Source organism: Notolabrus celidotus, chromosome 4 (assembly GCF_009762535.1).
Source record: "Notolabrus celidotus isolate fNotCel1 chromosome 4, fNotCel1.pri, whole genome shotgun sequence".
Taxonomy (NCBI): domain Eukaryota; kingdom Metazoa; phylum Chordata; class Actinopteri; order Labriformes; family Labridae; genus Notolabrus; species Notolabrus celidotus.
The window spans coordinates 37,259,158-37,279,719 of record NC_048275.1 but is presented as its reverse complement, the minus strand read 5'-3'; the positions used below and the strand labels follow the sequence as shown (position 1 = coordinate 37,279,719).

General features: G+C 42.1%; 1 protein-coding gene across 1 annotated transcript; it reads right to left on the bottom strand.

The window, feature by feature from the left end:
• Positions 1–10,118: 10,118 nt before the first annotated feature.
• On the bottom strand, positions 10,119–18,244 carry vax1 (ventral anterior homeobox 1). Its single transcript, XM_034681743.1, has 3 exons — positions 16,944–18,244; positions 15,321–15,508; positions 10,119–12,172 (listed from the first exon to the last, which is right to left on the bottom strand). Exons 1-3 carry the CDS (start codon positions 17,155–17,157, stop codon positions 11,630–11,632), a joined length of 945 nt encoding a protein of 314 aa, XP_034537634.1. The 5' UTR covers positions 17,158–18,244; the 3' UTR covers positions 10,119–11,629.
• Between the last annotated feature and the right edge of the window lie 2,318 nt (positions 18,245–20,562).

The window sequence follows — 20,562 nt, the reverse complement described above, 5'->3', positions numbered from 1 at the left end:
CTCAAATTTCAAAGATATTAAGAGTACGAGTTTTCCAATGAGAGGCACAGCTGACTTGATTGACAGGCGGGAACACTGTAGCTGTAGTTTTACCTCACACTAGCGCGACAGCAGCAAAATGGCTCCCACCGACAGTTGGCCTCAAAAACTTTCCCCACAGAAGAAGACATATGCACAGGTACTTATGCTGTTTACTCTGACTTCAAAGGTAGAAACCCTCTTTATGCTGTAGTCACTGATTGATATCTGAACACAGACTTTTTAAAAGCTTGATGGCCGATGGTGGGTTGCCGTGCAGGGAGACGCAAGATCATGTCCGACTGGGATTCACTTTGATACAATCATTTGAGTCGCAGTACAAGATGTGTTTTGAGAATCAGGAGAATGTGTGAATGTTTGATGAAACTTGTGACTGTAAAAGATTTCCTGATGGAATCCGGTCAAACATAAGCGTTTGATCAACACCCTCCAATAGACGTCACAATAAACTTTGTTTTTCATCCAGTTTTTACTGTCCCTCCACAAAGAACATGGACGTCTTGTCAATGTTCTCAACAAAGAACTGTTCACTGGGAGGGCTCACGTTTTCACACCAGTGTTTTAAACTGAGTGTGAAATAAATTCAGCCCGGTATCATGGGAGCTAGAACAAGCTCAAGCTTTTATTTGCTTTGGCGCATGCTTCTGGTCTAATTTGCAGCCAACTTTGTCCGGGCCAAACACAGTTTCTATAAAGTGATACTTGATAACTTTTGAAATAATAAGTAGCTGAGCCACTGTTCATATCTCTGAGCTTTTAACCCATTAAATCACAGATCAACCTCTAATAATAATAATAATAATACCTAAGTTTTATATAGCGCTTTTAAATAACTCAAAGACGCTTTACAAATAAATAAATAAATACAAATAAAGACATACAAGACAAGCAGACGACAAGGGAAGAGGTGGAAAAATTAATGTGAGGGGAATGCCTGTTTGAAAAGGTAAGTTTTTAACTGTTTCTTAAATGAAAGGAGTGAGTCAGAAGCACGGATGTGTGGGGGGAGAGAGTTCCAGAGGGTGGGGGCGGCTATGGCAAAGGCCCGGTCCCCCAAGGTACGGTGCTTGGATTTAGTGATGGGAGTGAGGAGGTTGGAGTCAGAGGATCGGAGACGGCGGGAGGGGTGGTAGTACCGGAGAAGGTCAGTGAGGTATGGGGGGTCCAGGTTATTGAGGGATTTGTACGTGACCTCTTAGGTCATCCAACCCCTAAAACATTGCACAAAACTTAAAGCTCAAGGCTTCTTTGCTGTATTAACTCACATGTTTTAGACTACCCTCTTTCATGCCATAAAATCATCTTGATCTGATGGTCATTTAAAAAAACTCTGAGAAACCCTCCCTATTAAAAGACTTTAACAGGATTGTATGCAGTTGATCTCTGTATGTTACAGTGAGTCTGTGTTTGCTATTTTAATATGCATTGGTTCACCTTTGGGAGTACACTTCCCCCTTTATGATATTTGTGATTTTTTGTTCATTTTTATCCTAATTATTATTCATGATTTTATATTTTAACTATTTGATTTATCTACAATGTTTCTCACTTGTTTTTGTGAAGTACTTTTTGACCTGGTTTGGAAAGGTGCAGCAGAAATGAAGTTTTACTATTGGAAGAAGCAGTACTTATTGTGGCTGTAGTTATAGTAGTAGTAGTAATCCTGACTGGTAGATGATTCCAAAGGAGAGGTGCCTGATAACTGAAGGCTCGACCTCCCATACTACTTGTAGAGACTTTAGGTACGACCAGCAGGCCTGCATGTTGGAAGGGTAGTGTTCTAGAGGGGTAATCAGGCACTATGAGCTCTTTAAGTAGTATGGGGGGCATGTTTTCTACATAAGCGCCCAGATTGTAGATCTGCTCATGCACAAAGCCGACAATCAGCACATCTTGATAAGAAGCACTATTTGATAGAACACCTGACGGAGTTAACTCTTGTGAAGAGAGGCTGCAAGTCGAGAGAATGTGCTTCTTACCGTGCAGTAGAAATGTGACATATGGTTGACACTATTAGCTTAGAAAGGTTTAACTTAAAATATGTTTGACAATTTCAGTATCTTTTGACTCTTTAGTATTAGTACATAGTACTTAATGTTTCATCATTACCTTGTATTCTTTACTGTCAGGTGTGAAGAGTTTTTTGTTTAGTACAGGTATAACAAACCTTTAACTCTATGGGAGATCCGTGTTGTGAAGCAGCCCTCAGTGTGTCTGATTGTTGGTTTGTTTTTGTTCTGTTACGCAAAAAGCGGAACACTGCAACATATGCCGCCCTGTGTTCTGCTGCAGGCTCTTTTGTCACACATTTTACATTTTGATAAGTATGTAAATGTATGTTAAGACCAACGACCTAGACCAGTGGTGCCCAACCAGTCGATTGCGATCGACCTGTCGATCTCAGATAACTTGATAACGTGGCATCATTCGGTGCATTTGTGCCCGTTTGTTCCAAACATATCCTTATACACCTGATTACATCACAGAAAAAAAACAAACCTAACTTCAAAACATCATAGTTTAGCTATTGGCTACCTGTGCGCTAAGGCAGCACTATGGGTACTCTGGCTGTTTTCGAAACAGCCTACTTTACTAGCAGTACGTACTGATTTGGCCAAAATTCAGTATGTCGTAAGCAGTATGTGAACAAGAGCAAAATCTGCAGTATGCCAAAACTCCCCGGATGTCGTACTGATTCGGGAGATCGGTCTCCCTCCCGTTCTGTTTCCCACAATGCATAGCGCTCGTTCCGCTTTTTCTTTTTTGACGGGGAACTCCGTTTTTAGGTGCTGTGAAAATGATTAAATTCCATATAAACCACATCTTAACTTTTTAAATCATAAGTGATGCTAAAGAAGCAGTTTCTCTATCAGCTTGGTCGTTGTTTACTTCCACTTTCTGAAACTAGAAATCCAGTGACGTCTGGCTCAGCATCCTGCGGACCAGATCCAACAGAACAGTCAGACAACAGACTAAATTCAAATGCAGTATGTAGCAGGCTGTACCTACTGCCTACTACAGTCCTAGGTAGCATGTAGCAGGCCATTTCGAAAACAGCTGTCCATCATTCACTTAGCCAGTGTCCTTTTCACAGCATTAGAATGGCAGGGAGTAAACCAGCAAAGATGTATTATTTTCACCCCGAGTGGGAGGAGGACTGTTTGTTGTTTTCTCAAATTCAAAGTCCATTTGCATCATCTGCAAAGCAAGTGTGGCCTTGCAGAAGAAGGGGAACTTGGAGCGGCATTTTAAGACGGTGCACAAACGCTACGAAACAGACTTCCCAGCCAAAACAGCTCTACGTAGACAGAAAGTGTGCCTTGAACCTGACAGCTCTTTTTGGATCTACCTATTTGTGTGAGTCTGCCTGCTCTCATATGAAGATCATTAAGTCAAGGTATAGATCCACAAAGAATGATGAGCACCTTGTGACTTGCCTCCGCCTTGCAACCTGCTCCTACTGCCCTGCTTATGAAAAGTTAGCTGCCTCCTCCCAGTGCCAGAGATCCCACTAAGGTAGACACGTGCTTTTGCCTTTCTAACTTCTAAAAGTACTCCATATTTGACCTTTATGTGGTTTACTTCTGTTTCTGTTGTGTATAACTTTAATAGACCTTGGCACACTGACAACTTAAAAAGTAGATCTTGGTTTGAAGAAGGTTGGGCACCCCTGACCTAGACAGTCTTGAGATCTGGTGGCAAGACTCTAACACTTCATCCAGTTCGGTTTGAAATCAGATTTGAAAGCATGAGGGATGATTGTGCTGCACAGACTTGTCAAAGGAATCTGATTGTAATCCGAAGCTGCCTTTATGACTTCCTGAAGATGATGTTTTTCAGTTCAAGCTGAAAGTTCAAGGGCCTTTTCTGAATAAGAAAGAGGGTCTCCAGTATGCTGTGTGAGGTGGGACAATGCAATACTTCCTACAAAGCCTTCCAACACTATGACAAGGTGGTGCTATGTGCTGGTTGGAAAACCTTGTAGCAGTAGGTCAGGACCCCGCTTATTATAAGACAGGCGGCATAACTCGCCTTGTGCTAAATGATTCACAAATGTCTGATTACTTGTGCAGGGCGCAGAGAATAAAATGCAACATAAAGACATTCCTCTCTAAAGAATGATGGATCAAAAGATAACCAGGAGGGAAGAGGGACCAGACGCGTAATGAGGCATTATTAACTGTATTAAGACATTCTGTACAGTGCTGCTCTAACAGACTGAGCAGAAGTAAACTGTTTGCCGTCACAGTGAAGACTAGTCCTTCATTTCTTCAGTTGTCATACAGGAAAGTTAACTCAGCCTAAGGGGACGGTGAGAGGGTTGTTATGGTTTGCGTATTTGTCTCAAACCGTTTGTCTCGGGGGGAAATGTTCATAATGCTACTACACTAACCTGGCTGTCCTTATGCCACAAACAATTACTCTCAAAATATGATCTTTATGTCCATGCCTCCCGTGCTTGAAATACCACAGGTCCAGTTCTACCAGGTGAGTTAAGCCTGGTCTATACTTCTGTGCTGACCCGACATAGCAGTTGCTGACGCGGACGTGAGTTATACATACTTGTGCATCGATGTGTCTACGTCACTCTGCAGTACCCAGCCGAAACACTTGAAGGCAGTGCGGTCTCTCTGATAGTCGTGTCGTCTGTTTACTTTTTCACAGCGATTCAGAGCGTGTTATGTTAATTTACAGTTGATACATGTTGCATTTTATTAGTGTTGTAGTACCGCTTAGTGAAGGTCTCGTCTCGGAATCGAAAGCATTTTTTCTCGGTTTTGTCTTGGACTGAGCGGACTCCGTATTTTATATCAAGACCAGTCGAGACCACCACTGATGCACTCTGTGTCCCTGTCATTACTGTGATAAGAGAGAACCCCCTTCTCTTTTCCACCTGTTACGGCTGCGACTTTCGTGGTGCTACGGTGAGTGACACGCCCCTTGCACTCTTGAATTAATGATGGAGACAGATGACAGGAGGAGAGACTGTGTGCCTGTGACCAGAGATGTCTGCTAAGTTGTTTAATTAAGCAATAAATAGACATTCAGTAACAAACTCTGGAGGCACACGGAGAGAAGGGCACAGCTAAACACCTGCCACAGGATTACCACAGTCAACACCTATAACCCCTAGGATAAAAACACTACAAGTATTAGAAAATAGAAAATGCACAACTAATGAGAAAGAAAAGCTTCACAAAATAATCCTGCTCAGCTTCTGCTACGAACTCCTGCCTCTCCTGAGATTACAGGAAACACAAAACACAGTTTTACCTCTAATCTAAAGTGAAAGTTAAACTGATGACGACCAAAACGAAACTTAAGGAGTCAAAAGTCTCTCACAGCGCGTCAAAAGAAAGGCAACAAAGATAAAACTAAACCTTGTTTGTTGCTGTTAATTGTATTTAAAGCAAACTTAAATACAATAAACAGAAGTCTTTTATTTTGTTAATCCTCATGATGATTTTTCATGATATATATGGTCTTGGTCTTGTCTCGGTCTCGCCCTGCCTTGGTCTTGGTCTTGACTCGGTCTCGATCCCTAAATGTCTTGGTCTCGGTGCACTCTGGTCTCGGACATGAATTGGTCTCGGTTAATGTGGTCTTGACTACAACACTACTGTTTATCATACAGTACTGGTTACAGGGAAGACAGAGAGGACACATCAGAGAAGATGGAATGTACGGCTGATGTGCGGGGATCCCGGAGAGGTGCTGTAAATGCAGGAAATACATTGCGCCAAGTGGACCAATCACAGGGCTTACAGTCCGCGTCGATTCTACATGTAGTTACATTTTGGAAGAGGTGCGAGTCGGCTACATGTGTAGGCCTCTGCGTAGGTAAAGGGCTACGCAGACTTACGTGCGTAGGCTACACCGTCAATTAAACACAGAAGTATAAACTAGGCTTTACTCAGTACACCAGATGTGGTCTGTTAGTTTTGACATGTTGGCATGTTAGCATAGTATGCCAGGTAAGTGAAGGTAAGTCTTGTTGGCAGCTCCAAATGGCAGACACATTTGTTAGATTAGGGTTTGAGGATTATCCAGCAGGGTTTATTTCTACTTTTTTTTTTTAAACATTTACGTTATGTTTTTGGGCTTTTTTTTTCAGTTATGATAGGACAGTTGAAGAGAGACAGGCAACGTGGGGAGGAGAGAGTGGGGGAGGACATGCAGCAAATGATCACGGCCAGGAGGGAAACCAGCGGCCTCAGCAGCAAGGACTTTAGCCTCTGTATGTTGGATGCTTAGACCGCTTGGCCACCAGCAGCCAGTTTATTTCTACTCTAACATTGTGCGGTTAATAGCTTTCAGAGCCAACCTCAAGTGGACACTCGAGGAACTGCAGCTTTTAGCACTTGTGCATTGTCTTCATTTTTAAGACACTGGAGGTTGGCACTCGTACCCATATTGCAAATGTTTGACCCAAAGACTGTATTAAATATGGACGTAGTATCCTTGATGTCACCCGTCTGTTTCTGAAGCGCTGTTTTGAGGCCAATCGTCGGCAGGAGCCATATTGCTGCGGATCCTTGATGAACTGCAGTTTTTAACACTTCCCCATTGGACTCAGATTTTTAGACCGAAGGTTGCCGCTTGGTTTTACCTGATTCTGTTGTGGATTCAAACCAAAAATGCGCCTTCACATTAGCCTCTTAGTTAGCATTTTGTCCACGCCCTGTTTAAACAAGTCACAGCTGCAGGACGTTTGAAGATCAGAGACGGATGGAGTATTAATTAATTTGTATATTTGATCATTTTGACCCATTATTTTAATATTAGACTTTCATATCTGTCTCATTATTGTCATCCCAACAGTTGTCTACCTGCAAGCTTGAAGCTGCTATCTTTGTGCTGACCTGATTAATTGTAATTATTCACTCTCCTTTTAGCTCAGTTTTGGTCTCCACCACTGTCCAAGAAATCCTAGTTGTCTCTTTAGCTTTTATAAGCTCTGGATTTTTTCTTTTGGCAAAATTTTTTTTTTTTTTCAGCTGCACATGAGCGCTTAAAACCAGCATGAGCATGATCATTCAGCCAGTGTTGAATTAGAAATATTGAGCAGCTTTGTGAGTTTCATTAAAAAAGACCAAAGAAGATAGAGACAAGGCTGAATGACAATAGCTCCTTAATTTTACTTAAATGCAGAAATGACGAGCTCCCCTGTAAATAATTTTTGAGCCTATTGAACTATGTACTTGGAATTTGTTTTCCTCCTGCAGTCATTGAAAGCTTTGGAGAAATTGTTACAGCTCCATGAAAATATTGTGGATTAGCTGTAACTATGTGGCAGGATAATACAGAAGCAAGGGCGCTGCAGTTGTAATTAAACATTGACGTATTTCGACACATTTGGAAATTATGGTTATTTCAGGGCCTTATGCTAAGTGTTTTACAGAATACACAAGTGGAACCCTTGCTTTTGAGGGGTTTCTGCTCCCCTCACTGCTTTGATTACTTAATGGGATTAATTATTCTGTGAGGAAGCAGAGTTACTAAGCCGTGCAGGCTTTATAACGGCCTGGGATGCTGGAGGGGAATCCTGCAGATTGGTAGCACGGCAGAGTTGTAAGTTGGCGGATCAGTGTGGAGTAGCAGAGGGTTGCTTCTTTACTGAGACTTGTTAGCACATTAATCCCCGGATCGACCGTACGGCACAAAAAGGACAAGTCCAAAAAACTCACTAAAGACAGGACAGGATGTAGCCTTTCTTTCACCTCCTAAGACCCGAGCTTAAAGAGCGGATCATGTGATGGGAGAAAATGTGTTGGTGGTCTGCAGCTATGACAGTCCTGCACGTCCATACACACACTCCCCCCCCCCAAAACCCCTCACTTACAAAAACCTCCCTGACCTTCCTTCTAATTGGACTAAGGGTAAAGGGAGAGAATGGGTGGGGGTGGCTGTGGGGGGTGGAGAGGGGGCAGGAGGCGTAAATGTGACCTTTTTTTTTCCTCTGTGGAGATTCCCAAGACACAGTGGGGAGGTTTGGTTTCTTTGGGTCTGCTCACAAAAAGCCCCAGTCTTCCCCATTACTGAACAGGTCCTACATTTAGAAGAGGAACTAAACTCAGAGCATTAAATTATAACCGTGATTATCATAAAAATAACCTTGGAGTATCTTTTCAAACAGCTGTCTGCCAAAACATCGTCTTTCCCAAGGATACTGTGGCAGACGAGTATCCCCCTCGCTCCTCCTGCAGCACTAACACAGCTCTGAGCCTGCTGGTCACATATGAACCAGTTCTGCCCACTTTAAAACCTGTAGGGTTGTTTCATCTTCAGCATTATATCAGGTCTTTGTGCTGGTCATACATATGTTCTCTGTATAATATTTTAATTTGCAAAATGAAGCGTAGTTTGCAGATAATTGTAATGAAAAAAAAGCACAATATTTGCCTCTGAAAGTGAAGTTAAGTAGCATAAATTGAATGTGAAGTAGCTCAAAATTATGCTTGACTATGGTACTTCCAGCTCAGGCGACAGCAGATCCACACGGTGCTACACTTCTACACCGGCGCTCTGCTCCACATCCTCAACCACTGATGATGACTACTGTAACTCTCATAATCTATCACTCAATTATTAAATTACTGCATATTCCATATTCTGGAAAGTTGTTTTGGCTGAAATGTCTCTCCTGTGTTTCTGCGTGTGTGTGTGTGTGTGTGTGTGTGTGTGTGTGTGTGCGCGCGCGTGTGTCTTCTGCGGTCCAGAGGAGGTGGAACAAGTAAAGCTGTCCTGCTGCACACCCCGGCCTCGGCACATCGGGTTGGTCTGAAAGGGATTGTCCTGTTGCAGCCTCTTAGCTCAATGCAGGTGAGTGTACAGATTAAGTGTGCAGTGTAAACTAATTCTCTTGTGTGCGAGGGTGTTTGTTTGATGTTTGTAGAAAAACAAATTAAAGAGAAATGCCGAGTACGAAAGTTCAGTTTTGACCTCAAGAAAGACACATTTTAACGTCCCTTACTTTAGATTTTTCACTGAAACTTCTGGCTGCATATCACAGCCTTGACCAGGCTAATGACATGATGTCTAATGATGTAGTCGGAGGCATCTCAGGAGTGTTTGAATTCCTTTTGCATTTATGTGAAATTTTTACCAGTTTGTGAATCACCCCATGTGATGGTATCATTTATTTCCATGAGAATGACTGTCTTAGGGTAAAAAGCAGGAATTCTTGGATTAAACTGTCTCTGGAATAGCATTACATTTATCTGTTAGAATTATGATCCATCTCTAAATTAAAATAAGGATTAAATCATTTATTTTTAACTTAAAAATCATCCAGGTCCTTTTTTAACCCCTGATCAAGCTTTGAACAAAACCCTCCATTTCAAAGATTTGGGCAGCCTCCTCGTGGAATAAATATCCAGGCAACACAAAGCATATTATTACTATTATTATTATTTATTTACTTATTTCAATTATTATTATTATGATTTTATTATTACTTTGATCATTATTTTATTATTATTTAATGATTGTATTATTATTTTTACTATTATTATGATTTTATTATTACTTTGATCATTTTTTTATTTTTATTATTGTATTATTCTTATTATTATTATTGTTTATTTTCTTATTATTTTCTTCTTATTATTAACATTTACAGGAGAGGCAAATAAAGAGCCTTGAAAGAGTTAACCAAACAGCAACTATCTCTTTGTACAGCTGTAAAGTTTCAGGATTATGTGGCATGAAATCTTATATGAATAATGCAAATAATCAATGAACTGATCAGTGCATTTTGAAATTGATGAAGAAATATTTGTAGATTTTTTTTAAATCCTAAATATTTGTTTTTCTCTGCTTTGAGCTTGTCCAGTGTCGGGAGATGCTACCTTTTTTAAATGTTCATTAATGTAATATTTTCACTCTGTTTGACTTCTAATCAAATCCATTGATTAGTATTAAGAGCTCCCCACTGATAACGTCTGCACACACTCACAGGCTTTCTTTAGACTCCCGTTATTCCAGTGTTAGAGGTTTTCTCACTGAGGGTCATCACCTCATCCCCACATGAATAATGAATAAAGTAAGAGGTTGACACACATCAGGCCGAGCGGCATGAGGTATAACAGTCATGAATTTATCACAACTTGTTTCATAGCAACATGTATGAAAGGAAATGAAAAACACACTTGTCTTTGTCTGGAGCCATATACATAATATATATCCACATTTGTACCGCACGTTTCACAAGTTTCAAGATATTTCACAACAACAGCACCAAAGAGCTTTTGATTGACTCCCCAACCCGCTAATACATTCATCCATTCATTATGCTTCAGATATACTAATAATCTATTAATTACATAAGTGAATAATTTACAATAAAATAACAATTTAAGGTACATTTTTCAATTCCAGTTCTTTTATACTACAATAATTCCATTCAGCCTCCACATGCGTCAGTCTGCCTAAAATCTTTTGTGAAGGTCTTGGATTTCTGAAAATGTCACACAGGAGGGAAATCATTATATCGCCTTGATAACTAAAAATCTGTTACCTTGTAGTGTCCAACAAAGAAACAGTTTAGTAAAGCTGAAAAGCTTTTCTTACACACCCCCACCCTTCCTTAGATTAAGTCCTGTGCTTTAGCTCCGGCATGGAATAGAAAGTGTTCACTGACACTCTGAGAACTCACAGTGATTTTAAAATCACAGACAAAAACGTGTCGGACTCCGTGTTCTGAGGACAGCAAGTGAAAAATGTTGTAAAATGTTAAATATTCCCACTGAAACGTAAAGAACAACACTGAACAGTTAAGCCATCGTACTGTGGGACACCTGGATCAGGTTCTGGTCCAGATGCGGGGCAAACAGAGCTTCTGTGAGTCTGCACAGGAAGCTGCGTTCACACCTGGCCTCACAGTGACCTTCAAACAGAGGCGCCTTCCCTCATCCTCACTACCTTTAGATATCAAGCTCGCCTCTCATTCATAATGCTGCTTTAATGTCTGGGGGGATCAGCTGATTGGATCTCAGGTGTCTGACAACATGTTCTCTAAATCTACTCACTGCAGTGACAGTCATCGCACAAACAATCAAATGATTTAACACAACTCATGAAGGTACCGTCACCTCACGCTGTCTTCAAACCTGCACTTCCTGTTTTTCTTAATGCACCTTTAAATGCATCAGTAGAGCCTTTGTGGTCTGAGGCGGCCGGTTCTCTGCGCCCCTCTGTGTTTAGGATTTGGAGTCATCACTACACATTAGAAACCTGAAAGATAGTCTCCTCAGAGTGTCTCTCTGTAACAAAATCCTATATGAACATTTTGTGCAAAATCTCTCCAACCCCCACAACACTCACGCAGCCACACACACACACACGCTCACACACACACACACACACACACACCCCTGTCTTTGTTAGATGAGCTTTTGTAGGTCTTTGTTTTCTTCCTTGTACAAGGCGCCAGATGTGCAACCAGAATACATGAACTGCTACAGAACATGACACAGACATGATGACAGAGAAGAACAGGCAAAACAGAACAAAGACAGAAAAGCCAAGAAGTGAAACAAAATATTTCTTGAAGAAACAGTTTTTCCGTTTATGAAAAAGAAGAAAGGCATCATTCCAGGATTTTCTTGTCCATGGATTCTTTGCCATTGGTCCGCGAGTAAGGCTCAAAAGCAGAGGAGCTCAGGTAGCGGGCGGAGAGTTCCTGCAGGTTCCCAGCTAGGGAGCCGGCCATGGAGAGCGGGTTTGAGGACATGCGGGTGGCCACGCCGCTGAGTAAGGAGGGCATGGGGAAACTAAAGAGACCGTGAGCCGCCGGCGAGCCCTGCAGGCCCGGCACCGTCCCTGAGCTGGTGACGGCGGGCAGGGGAGGGCTGCCACCCGCTGTGCCGGTGCTGCCCCCGCTGCTGCTGCTGCTACTGCTGCCGTTGCTGGCCATGGCCATGGAGGGAGGGCGCAGGGCCGAGCCCAGCGTGCCACCGCCGCAGTGTGGCAGCAGGCCCGGCAGGCCCGGAGGAGTCAGCAGGCGACCCTGCTCCAGGAGTCTGAGGACGCTGCAGGTCGCCGCTGTTTCTGAAACCACAGAACGCAGCTCAGAGTCCTTCCCCTGGTCCTTCTTCTGCTTAGTGCGCCGGTTCTGGAACCACACCTTCACCTGGAGAGAGGAGAGGAACAGCTTTTAGGGACATATGTGGGATCTTTGATTCATGCATCATGATTTAAAGAATGGAGGAACAGAAAATACTTTATTGTCCTCTTTTCAAGTGCAACATTTTGTCCTGCATGTGCGGCTCAGTCAGGGTCCCAAAAGTTTAGCTTCAAAACACAAGATTCAAAACTCAACATCCAAAAACTTCTCATGTTGGTGGTGTATCACTATAGAGTGACCTGTAATAACTCACAGACACACTTGCTGTATGACGGCTCGTGATCGCAGTGCAGAAATAATCTGATGATCTCAGTACTCAGAGATAATTGCACCATGAGCCATACAACTGTGTGTCTGTATAGATTAAGTTGATTGCTTTTAGCCAACACTTTGCTTCACAAATCAAAGGAAGCAAAGCGTCCGTCAATCCCCCCGCCTGCAGCCGCTCCTTCCTTTAGATAACAAGTGATGCACAGAGGCTGTATGTGCAGGCATGTAACACACACATGGAGAGAGCGAGAGACACGTAGGTCACCTGGTAATCACTGCAGACTGATTGATCAAAAGCTGCAGTGATTTCATTCAGTCATCGGAGGGTGGGGACTGTGCGACGCTCACAGGCAGGAGGTTAATTCAATCAGAACTTGCTCAGAGACGCTCTTTCATATGTAAACGGCTGCGTCACTTTCTCAGCCTCTCGCTCTACAAAAGGTTCAAGCGTGAGCCGAGATCCAAACACTCGGCTCTCTCGTGTCGTTTAGTCTTTGTCGACCTACAAAGGACCGGTGTTACACAAAACAATTAACAATACGACACTGTGCTGTTTACTGGATGAGCTGCTGGTGGACGGAGCGTGACATGGTTTCAGGCTGAGAGAGAGAGACATGACATAATTCAACATTATCAGATTAATAATTCCTGATTTTTATTGGAGAAAGAGACTAAATCAGTCTTTACTGATATCAGAGTTATCTGTAGACCCACAAAGAGCAGGTCTACTCCCTGCTCTTTGTAAAAGAAGTTATAAAAGTTCAGCAGCTTCTCACCGCAGAGTAAATAATGACCTCAGATGACGTTCATGAATATAAACATTTAGTCTACAGTGATGTTAAAAACCACATTCATCTGTTCTTTCCTCCCACATCTTTTTATTTTCTCTGTCCACAAATTTAAAATGGCCACCAGCAGCAGAGGTTTCATCAAGCGGTGCCTTCTTTTAAGGTTTCCTCACCTTGAAAATTTAAGCTGTCTTTGCAGAATTTAATTCAATTTTAGACATAGTCCTAAATTTGACTCAGGAAATCAAAGAAAGCTGCCCAGGTTGTGAAATATTCTCAGATTTCAAAATCTTCTCTCAGTTTGATGGAAAATGAAATGACTGTGTTTGTTTCACGATCACACAGCAATCCTTTTTTATTTCAGACATCTCAACACAAATCAAGGTTTCAAAAAAGACATGTACAGTTTAAATCTAATCAATGATCAAAACTCAAACCCTTTATTTGTTTACTTTATGATAAAGGTTTAAAATATAGACTCAGATCATTTTTAATGAACGCACTGAGACTCTCATTTCCCTCCTCACTGAAGTCATTTAATGACTTGTTCTGATCCGTCAGTTGTTCTGTGTCTCGGTCACAGAATAATATTTGAATTTTAAAAGTATTTAAATCCATGTGTATGTTTTTGTGATGCACGTAAAGCTCCTTTAAAAACACCTGATTGCTTTTGTACGGCAGAAAATGTGCACGCACCAATCAGCAGCAAGCCTCCTGCTAGTCCAATCACATTGCATTATTTTTTTCCTTCACTTCAGAGGTGTGTGTGTGTGTGTGTGTGTGTGTGTGTGTGTGTGTGTGTGTGTGTGTGTGTGTGTGTGTGTGAGAGAGAGAGAGAGAGAGAGAGAGAGTGAGGAGGGGGTTGACTCTTCATCACCATTTATAATTATTTTACACCTTTTGAAAAAAGCTCTGACGCTCAATCCGCCGTAATCTGTTTGCAATGTAAAGAAGTCTGAACACACCCGGCTCGCTTTACATTTCCAGAGCTCAGAAAACAACAAGGTGAAGCAAACAAAGGTGATGAGGTGTGCTCACAGAAAATGGCCTCCACGTAACAACTGCTGAGTGCCGTGGAACTAAGTGATAATTTAAGCACAGTGTCATTAAAAGATGAGAAATGAAGCGAGGATCTGGAAGTCTCTGAGGGAGCTACACTGGTCTTCAGCGTGAGACGAACAACACCTTCACACACACGTCAAAACCAAATCAATAGATTGTAAAATGTTCAACGTAAAAAGAGAAAAGAGGAGATCTCCATAGCTGTCAGTAATGGATGCAGTGACCTTGTTGTACATCAACAAACAGATTAGAGTTGTGGGTTGCGGTGTCATTTTGTGACAAAAGGTTAACCTTGAGTGCGAGAGCAGCGCTGAAAGCCACAACACATTAACACCAAAGATCACGCAGGAGGCACCGTTAGCCGCTTTGCACATTTTCTAAATAAATAGATAAACACATGAGTGAACTCAAAGCGTAGAAGAAGAAGTAGAAGAAAGCCGGGGTTCCCTCGGGTCCCAAAAGTCACAGGGTGACCGGGTGACTGGTCTCTGAATCTGGTGTCAAACACAGTTCACACACACAGCGGACCACGCAGCTGACCCACTGCTGACCTCACACACACATGACGTGGAGAGGAAGTCTGCGGTTTTTACAACAGCTGCCTTCGATGTATCTGACTCGCATGGAGCGCATCGATGGAGTGAATTAAAAAGCAATCCATTTAAAAGGATTCAGATATCTGCTGTAGGTAATCCTTTAAGGTTCACCTGTGATCTGAACACGGCTCATGTCAAACACTAAATACTCACACTGTGGAAGGATCAGTGTCACCTCACATGTTTGTTTACATCCAGTGTTTGAACACAGGCCCTGATCAGATTAAATCATGATTTTACCTTTCACATCAATAACTGATCCATGTGACACAGAGTTAGTTTATTACTGGACTCAAAACCTGCAGTTTAAATCAATTGAGTTTCACGTTTTCGTCTAAATTCATCAAGTTTGTAATAAGAAACAACAGAAATATCAAAGTCCCTTCAAATGAAGTGATTACATTAAACGTGAGCTTTATGTCTGATGCAAACACACACCTGAGTTTCAGACAGGTTGAGCTGACGGGCCAGTTCTGTGCGCTCCCTCCCCACCACGTACTGACACCTCTGGAACTCCATCTCCAGCCGGTACAGCTGCTCTGCAGTGAAGGAGGTGCGGGTTCGCTTGGGCCGGTCCAGGTCCAAACCCTTGGGCAGGATAATCTCTCGGATGGAGCCTTTAGCATCTGCAAGTAAACAGCAGTTTACATGAGTGACAAGGCAGCAGAGGGAAGGATGGAGCAGCTCCAACTACACATCTTTACACATTAAACATGGAACATATTTAACATAACACAGATGATCCAGAAACACTTTTAAATATGTGTTTAATGCAGGTAAATCACATGTTCAATAAAAAGATCTCAGATAAGGTCTGTGCATTTAAAACCACAGAGGGAGAAATATCAGATTAAATCCTGAATATTTAACAAATCTCTGTCACACAGGAGTGAGGGGTAAAATCAGTCCAAATGTCCATAAAATATATTTTAATATTAATTTAAATGCACAAATATGCTCCCTACATAAGGCATAATTTGTTACAGAACATTTAGAATTAATGATGTAAAGATGATTCAGTGGTGTAATTGATCCACGTGTTACTACAACAGAAAAAAAAACATCACTGAGTAATGTTAATTAAAAATATCTGAGATTAGTACGTGGATGTTTTTTTTAAATCTGGTATTTAAAGAAATGCATGTAATTTATAACAGATTATTTAATGATCAAAATGTTTCATCAGAAGCATTTAGTGTTGAGTCTGTCTCATTGTGTCCTGCAGAACTAATCCTCTGTCTCTGGTGAACGTATATTCCTGGTTTGTTTTCACACACTCTTTTTGTTGGGCCAACACAGCACATAAATACATAAATTACAGCTGACACTCACACACACACAATTTGTCAGATGATTTGTTGACATTAAATATCAATAAAATCAAACTCTGTGGTGAAATATTTAGGACTCATAAATTTATCATCCTGAACGCAGCGTGTGATGAAAACAGAATAAAGCCTGCAGGCGTTTCTACGTAGATAAATAATCTTTAAACTTTAAAACATCAAACATTTTTTTGCTCAATTAAAAATCAAACATTTGGGAAATTAAAGAAAGGAATCAGAGAAAAGGTGGAGCTAATTAAGATGGTTACAAAAAAACACAAAACAAAAAATACAACAGAACAAACTGTGGTTATAAAAGGATTTAAATTAAAGATGCACATTTTTAACAATAATTGTAAATTACAATTTAACATTTTTCCGTTATAATTATTTTAGTTTTCTAACATTAATGTGTTTGTACTCAAAGTGAATAAGAAACAGCAGAGGTTTCACTCTCCTTTAAATCGTTTCTCTAGTCTAAATAAATAAAAAACGATAAATAAATAAAAGAAAAGATTATTTTTCTTTTACTTCAGCTGATAAAACAAAAACATTAGTCCTAAAATAAAAGCAGATTTTTTAACTTTGTTCTTTCAGAGGCCGTCTCGTGTTTCTGATCTTAAATGTGTGTAATCCAGCAGCGTTTTAAACTCTGTTTTTGTCAGATTAAGCGCTATAATCTCTGAAAGGTGACACTGCAGGTTCCAGAAGCTAAAAGAAAGACCTGAAGCCTTACCTCGGACCAGTATTCTCCGACAGTAGTCCGGGTCCCCCGTGCTCCCCCTGTTTTTCTCGCAGTTGTCCACGGTCCCAGAGGGGGAGAAGGAGTCCTGCTGCTCCTTGAGGAAGCTTTTGGACAAGTTGCCCTGGGACTCCTTGTCATCTTTCCCCTTCTTTAGTCCATTCTTTAGCCCCATCGCATCCGTCTCTTGGTTGTACCTGACCTCCATGCTCAGTTTATCCTCTCGGAGCTTGTCCGCCTCTTTTTTCCTTTGTCAGATGACAAAAAGGAGATTACGCAGAACACGGCACACCAGATGGTCTGGACAGTGTGGGTTTTAGTATCAAAACAGCACCTTTCAGCAGGGCAGAGTCAGCTATCTAATGTTTGCTCAAATAGTTCCCTCGCTCGACCAAGGAGCCCTATTATGACTGACCAAACTCCGCTGCCCAATGATCATGGACTTCTCAATGAAACTCAACAGTAATTCAGAGCCCCCCTTTCCTCGTCACATAGACACCAGGCTGATAGATGATCTCCAAATAATCAGAGGCATGGGTGCGCACTCGCTGTTTCAATTGATTACGGTAGTTTTGCTGCCTCCACATTTGCGTAACCTCATGAATACACTAAATTGTTTGGGGAAATAGATCAGGTCTTGATAGAGGGTTTTGCTCGTCCCGTCCCCCTCAGTTTGCCTGCTCTCAGCCCAGAGAATCAAGACAAATGATTGGTCTTGTCTTGCAACCAACCCTCCCTGAACCCCACATGAGCGCACACAATCACAGGGGTACGACTCTTCCAGACCTGAAAAAAGTTCCCGGGTGCTTCATTCTTCCGTCCACAGAACACGGCCAGACTTTTTTTCCCCCGACTTTTCACTGCGAACCTGATTGCCGCAGCATGTCCGCGAACTTTGATCCCGTTTTCTCTTTGGCTCTCTCTCCCCAATCAATGGAATTCTGCAATGTGCGGATCTCACCACTATGCTATTGTAGGCAAGAGACGCTGGGGGAGAGCCAGAGAGAGAGAGAGAGAGGGGGGAGAGAGGGAGACGAGTGAAAGGAATAACGAACAAATCCACGTCGATCAAAATTTTACGAAGGCATCGGCCTGGCAAGTTTGAGCTCTGCAGCGACGCCGTGCTCTGCTTCGGCAGGAAGTGTGTTAAAGTTCTCGTCGCCGTCGTCGTTGTCCTGAGTGCATTCAGAGCTCTCTACCCGGTGCTTCTTCTAACAACACATATTCAGCTGTTAATCGGCAGCACCTCAGAAGCCATCTTTAGCTCTCACAGTCTCAACCTGCACGACTGAAGAGACAAAAAAGGGAACAAAACTTGTCATTAGTGCTTCGGCTGCCTACACTCTCACTCTCTCTCTCTCTCTCTCTCTCTCTCTCTCTCTCTCTCTCTCTCACACACACACACACACACACACACACACACATACCTCTGGAATGGCCCCAACCTCCCTCCAACACTCGCCTTCCAGCCCACTACCCACCCACCGAACCACCAACTCTTAGCTACTTTCATTGTCAGTGCAACAATATCTCTGAACACAGCAGTGGCCAGTAATCCAATAAGACCATTGATTAGGCCACAATGATTCAATTCAAACCAGTGGCCTAGTGCAAGGAGCATTCTCTGGCCCTTCTTGTCACCTTAGCTGGCCAGAAGCCCTCTTGAAGGAGCCCCCCTCCCCGAGTGCCATTCATGCCTTTATGGGAAACAGAGAGGAAAAGGAGTGAAAGATGGCAATTATCTAATTGGACTATTAACAAACAATTCTGCGAGTGTGGCTGCCCGGCAGCAGTCTCGGGGTGGGTTTAAGGGCCGCATGTTGGACTAACTTTATTCACTGAGTGTTTGGGGGGCTTTGGCTTAGAGTGGGGCAGGGTCCATTGTTTGAGGAAGGTAAAAAGGAGGCTAAAAAGGGAGCGACTAAAAGGGACCTGTGCTTCTCAAGCTGTGGTGCAGAGCCCCAGCCTGGGAAATAGATTGAGGACGTAGCATCTTGGCCTCTCAAACGCACACAATGGCCGGGGAGGAGAAAAGACTCGTGTTCAGTTTCCACCAAAATATCACACACATGCATGTAAACCGTGTACACACACATTTACCAGAGCTAGAATACAAACGGTGTTTTTAAAAAAGATTAAAGTATTTATGGAAATTCAACTGGAAACACGTAAATTAAAGACTTCTTTCCTTCTGATTGACGACAGGAGGAGTATTTAAGCGTTCTTCCTACATGGAGGAGAGGTCTCTGAGTTTTCAACAAGTCGTCCTTCATCTTAGTCACACATCCAAAGAGAAATGAGCATCACAAATGATAGCTAGCATCATAAGCAGCCATTACACCCAACACTCTGGAGTATGGTGTTCTCATAGTCACATCATGCTAAATATATCGACTGCGAGCTGGTGTCAGGCTGTCACACTTAGTTTGTGTGACCTTGTTCATTGTGTTAATAAACGACACATGAATCCACAGACACAGTGAGTCAGAAAGATAACATAAATCAGGTGAATTCAGTGTTTATGATAAAGTGTTCTCACGAGAGCTGCAGGAGGTTAGAGAAGACAAAGTGAGACTCAACCAGGAAATGAACTCTGGTGGTTAAAGCTGCACAGGCCCATAGGAGGATCTGGAGGATATGTGTGTTTCAGAGCAGCATCAGGGAGGACGTCCAACACGAGGAGGCTGTGATTCTACCATAATACAACCAAATAGGCTGTTGAGTATGGTTCACCATCACACCAAGGATGTCTGTGGAGACCCCTACTGGTACTGACACACCAGAGACTCACCATGCAATGGTCGGATCACCTCAGGCCAGCCGTAAATCAGCTGCTTTATAACCACTATCCCAGTCTTCATGCTTTCTGTGATGTCTCTGTTTGATGTGTTTCAACACGGGAGATTTGAGTCACTCTGTGGACACATTTAATGTCTGATTGAATCCTGGATGTGCAGAATGAGGGGTTAAATTTCAGGTTATTTGAGGAGGAAATGGTTGCGTCTGAGATGCCAGCATGTTTATTTATCTTCAACTTTGAGCGTGAGATACACACGTTTGGACACACCTTCTCATTCAATGGTTTTTATTTATTTTAATTATTTCCAACATTGTAGATTAATACTGAAGACATCAAAACTATGAAATAATCTGGTTTCACCATAATCTGGATTACAACAGTAGTCAAATAGGACTATCCATTGTGTACTAACCCTACATCTGAACAACACAACTGATGGTCTCAAACACATTAAGAAGGCAAGTCATTCTACAAATGAACTCTTGACAAGGCTCATGTTCATTAGAAACCATTCCAGGAGACCACTTCATGAAGCAGACTGAGAGAATACCAAGAGTGTGCAAAGCTGTCATGAAGGAAAAAGGGGGCTACTTTACAGAATCTAAAATATAAAACAGATTCTGCTTTGTTTAACACTTTTTGGTTCATTCAATAATTCCATATATGTTCTTTCATAGTTTTGATGTCTTCAGTATTAATCTACAGTGTTTACAATCATTACAATAAATACAAACCCTTGAATGAGAAGGTGTTTCCAAACCTTTGACTTGTACTGTATACAGTGAGTTAACATAGTCAAAGCAAAGAGAAACA

Bases quoted from the DNA above. Each gene is read 5' to 3' on its own strand.
- vax1 (XM_034681743.1), bottom strand. From the start codon at position 17,157: ATGGAGGTCAGGTACAACCAAGAGACGGATGCGATGGGGCTAAAGAAT. The intron at 15,509-16,943 runs GTAAGGCTTCAG...GTTTACTTGCAG, and splicing joins TCGGAGAATACTGGTCCGAG to ATGCTAAAGGCTCCATCCGA. The intron at 12,173-15,320 runs GTGTGTGTTTGC...TCCTCTCTCCAG, and splicing joins TCAACCTGTCTGAAACTCAG to GTGAAGGTGTGGTTCCAGAA.